Here is a 3,813-nt window from a genome sequence, read left to right on the forward strand (position 1 = left end):
GCAAAAGCCTGTATTTGCATTCACATATTCTGAAATTACTTACGGGTAGCCAATATTTCACAAATGTGAATCAATGCCTTTAGTCATTTCACACCTGGTTTCCTTTTTTCTATCCATTGTCAAACCTACAAATGGAACTGATACTTAAAAGTAGCAATATGAGACTTGACCTTAGTTATCATCCATATTAGATAATTGACAACACATTTAAAAAAAAAAAGGAAAATACTTCAGTTTTCCCAACATGCAAAACTTCAGATTCACCTTTGGTTTTATAATAGGTTCATTTTGACTAGAGATCTATTTTCACAAGTTTTATTGCTCTAAAGGTAAGCAGTTCCTAGAAAGCCAACAGTGAAACATAGACTAGTTTCAACAGTCTTATCCTGTCTGCAATTAAAGATTACACTTTATGGTATCCCCAGCTGGCTTCTAAGGACTCAGATTTATGAGCCTCTTTGGAAAGTTTTGTTATAAATTGAGACTACAACGGATCATAATCCAATTGAAAATTTTATTAATTGTAGCAAGTAGAATATGAGCAAAGACAGCGCTGGGCGGCAGGGGAGTCTATGTTCCGCCAACTGCCGCGCCAAACAGTTCTAACAGTCTCCTTTTATCAGTCATCCAGTTCCGCATTCAGGTCTTCACTCTGCGCATGTCCCAGTTGTTGTTGGGGGGTCTTTTTCTGCCTCCTGGTGGTCGTTGAGGCCGAAGGCTTGAAGTCTTCCTCAGTTACCTTTAGATAACTTTTCTCTTCAACTTGCTGTGTGGTATTTCTCAGAACTGTGTTATAAGCTCCTTTAGCAAACACTTCTAAGCAAAACAATAGCTATTTCCCGTATTCTTGCATCTTGTGGTTTGACACTTCTTTAAACAAAGCAATAACTGATTCTCATATTCATACATCCTTATCTTTAGCAATCTCACAAAATAGTTTTGCTTTGACTTATACAAGTGGTATCTAATTAGGCTTATATAAGCAATTATGGCTATCTTTAATTATTTAATCTTTATATTGGGCTTAACATAAATCTTAATAAACAATATTCTAGTCTTTAGTTTCTCACAATCCCCCCTTTTTCTTTTTATCCTATTATTGTTTATTAGACGCTACTTTTATTTTCACTTAAATGGTTCATGTGGGTTTCCTCTTTCTGCCTGGGTTACTATCAATAGCACAATTAACGGTATACCAGGAAAAAGGGTGTTTGTTAATTTTTTTTAATTAATTTTAGTAAACTCTTACCAGTCCTGGGGAAGTTCAGCCATGATTGCCTTTGCATCCCATTTTCCTGATTCATTTCTCCACAGTTGGTTTCTCTTCTGCCTCGCCCGTTGACTCGGTTGCTTCGAGCCACGGGGTGTACCATCTTCTCGGCAGCAAGGGAATTCTTCAGGAGAATAGCTGTTTCGGGTTTTCTGCCTGTGTACATAGGCCTCCCACTTCGCAGCTTTAATTAATCGGGTCAGGCAAGGCACGGTTAGTACTTCCCTCCGACACCGGACAGTTACGATCTCAGTTACAAAGGGGATTCCTTTAGTAAAGATATCCCACCATTGGAGGGATCCCTTTACTATTTCTCGTCTTTGTTCGAATTGTTTCAATTTCCAATCAGTTAATGATCTTTCAAATTTATAGCACTGCTCGCAGACTCCGTTTGGAGGGTATCCTTCATAGCAATGCACCCACCATTTGTCCTGGCATACCTTGCGTTTAAAACATACAAATGGATAACAATCACACTGTTGGTTGTTACACCTTAATTGTAAGTTTTGTATATAGTTGTTCCTTATTCCCATAGAATCTCTATATTCTATATTAGGTTGCATGAGTATTTAACAATTTTTACGACCACACTTAGTATGTTTCCACAAGTAATACACCACTAAAGATCCTATAAAAACAATTATAAAACAAATCACACACTTTACACCAAAGGACAAGGCTTCAAAATAATCAAACCAAGTATATATCATTACTTTATCTTCTTAATATAATCTTGGTGTCACCTGGTGCACTGACCACCTTCCAATGGGGTCTTGTTACCGGGCCTTTAATGCGACTGACATGAGTCCATCCACGCTCAGCAGTCCGGACAGCTGTTTCTGTTGTAAGTCATTAATCGCACGGTCTCAAATTAAAATGTTTGTTTGTGGGCTTTCAATCCAATAGGGCATTCCATACACCATTTCAAATGCTGATATTCCCACATCCGTTTGGGGTCTAGTTCTAAAAATTAATAGTGCCATGGATTGGCACTTAATCCATGATAATTTAGTTTCTATCATTAATTTAGTTAGGATAGTTTTGATTTCCCCATTCATCCTTTCAACTTTTCCCAAACTCTGTGGATGCCATGGTGTATGGTATTTCCACTTAATTCTTAAGTTTCTTGTTAGATCTCTAACAATTTTTGACACAAAGTGTATTTCTCTGTCCAAGTCAATTACTTCAGGTACTCCATATCGAGGTATAATGTTTTCAAGCAACACTTTAGTAACTTGGTTAGCAGTTGCCTTGGAGGTAGGAAAAGCCTCAACATAATGTGTTAAATGATCCACCATCACTAATAAATATTTGTGACGCCCTATCCTGGGTAGTTCAGTAAAATCCACTTGTATGTGTGTTTTTTTTTTTTTGTTTTTTTTTTTTTTTTTTTTTTTTTTTTTTCATAATCCAATTGAAAATTTTATTAATTGTAGCAAGTAGAATATGAGCAAAGACAGCGCTGGGCGGCAGGGGAGTCTATGTTCCGCCAACTGCCGCGCCAAACAGTTCTAACAGTCTCCTTTTATCAGTCATCCAGTTCCGCATTCAGGTCTTCACTCTGCGCATGTCCCAGTTGTTGTTGGGGGGTCTTTTTCTGCCTCCTGGTGGTCGTTGAGGCCGAAGGCTTGAAGTCTTCCTCAGTTACCTTTAGATAACTTTTCTCTTCAACTTGCTGTGTGGTATTTCTCAGAACTGTGTTATAAGCTCCTTTAGCAAACACTTCTAAGCAAAACAATAGCTATTTCCCGTATTCTTGCATCTTGTGGTTTGACACTTCTTTAAACAAAGCAATAACTGATTCTCATATTCATACATCCTTATCTTTAGCAATCTCACAAAATAGTTTTGCTTTGACTTATACAAGTGGTATCTAATTAGGCTTATATAAGCAATTATGGCTATCTTTAATTATTTAATCTTTATATTGGGCTTAACATAAATCTTAATAAACAATATTCTAGTCTTTAGTTTCTCACAGTTTGATTAGGTATGGATGCTGGCTTATAAGAGTGGCATTAACTCTTAAAACGAAGGTATCCACGAACATCTTGGCATAATAGGGTACCAAATATTGCTGATATACATCAAGTATGTTCAGAAATGCTTCCACAATACTGTTTGTTTGTTTATATCTGCACCTCTGCTATGGTATCTCCTAAAAATTACCATTTAATAGTTTCAGTCTGAGCTAAGTGCTTCCTCATTCACATCAGAAACAGTTTGAGTCAAAGGCTGCTTTCAGTAACACTTGCCCTAAAGAAATTGGCTTAACAGAATTATGCATCAATCTACTTCTACATTAAAATACTTATTCAAAAAGAAATGAAAATTGTATGGTGCTTTAAGAGCCTTCTACTAACAACTAATGTATGTTGTACTGAAAACATACTGTTTGAGCTGTAGAAACTACCATAGTAGTAATTGTGGTCAGTAAGACGCAAAATAAAACCAAGTCTGGATTTCCATTTAAACAGTATGTTTACAGCTGGAATTATTTGTATTTATGCATTTCCTCTTGGGTTTCATTCCCGACACAGGGG

At 36.7% G+C, this 3,813-nt stretch overlaps 1 protein-coding gene across 1 annotated transcript; it reads right to left on the reverse strand.

The window, feature by feature from the left end:
- Positions 1–488: 488 nt before the first annotated feature.
- On the reverse strand, positions 489–2,624 carry LOC126043156 (uncharacterized). Its single transcript, XM_049811160.1, has 2 exons — positions 1,250–2,624; positions 489–786 (listed from the first exon to the last, which is right to left on the reverse strand). Exons 1-2 carry the CDS (start codon positions 1,831–1,833, stop codon positions 759–761), a joined length of 612 nt encoding a protein of 203 aa, XP_049667117.1. The 5' UTR covers positions 1,834–2,624; the 3' UTR covers positions 489–758.
- Between the last annotated feature and the right edge of the window lie 1,189 nt (positions 2,625–3,813).

The sequence above is a fragment of the Accipiter gentilis genome, chromosome 9 (assembly GCF_929443795.1).
Source record: "Accipiter gentilis chromosome 9, bAccGen1.1, whole genome shotgun sequence".
Taxonomy (NCBI): Eukaryota; Metazoa; Chordata; class Aves; order Accipitriformes; family Accipitridae; genus Astur; species Astur gentilis.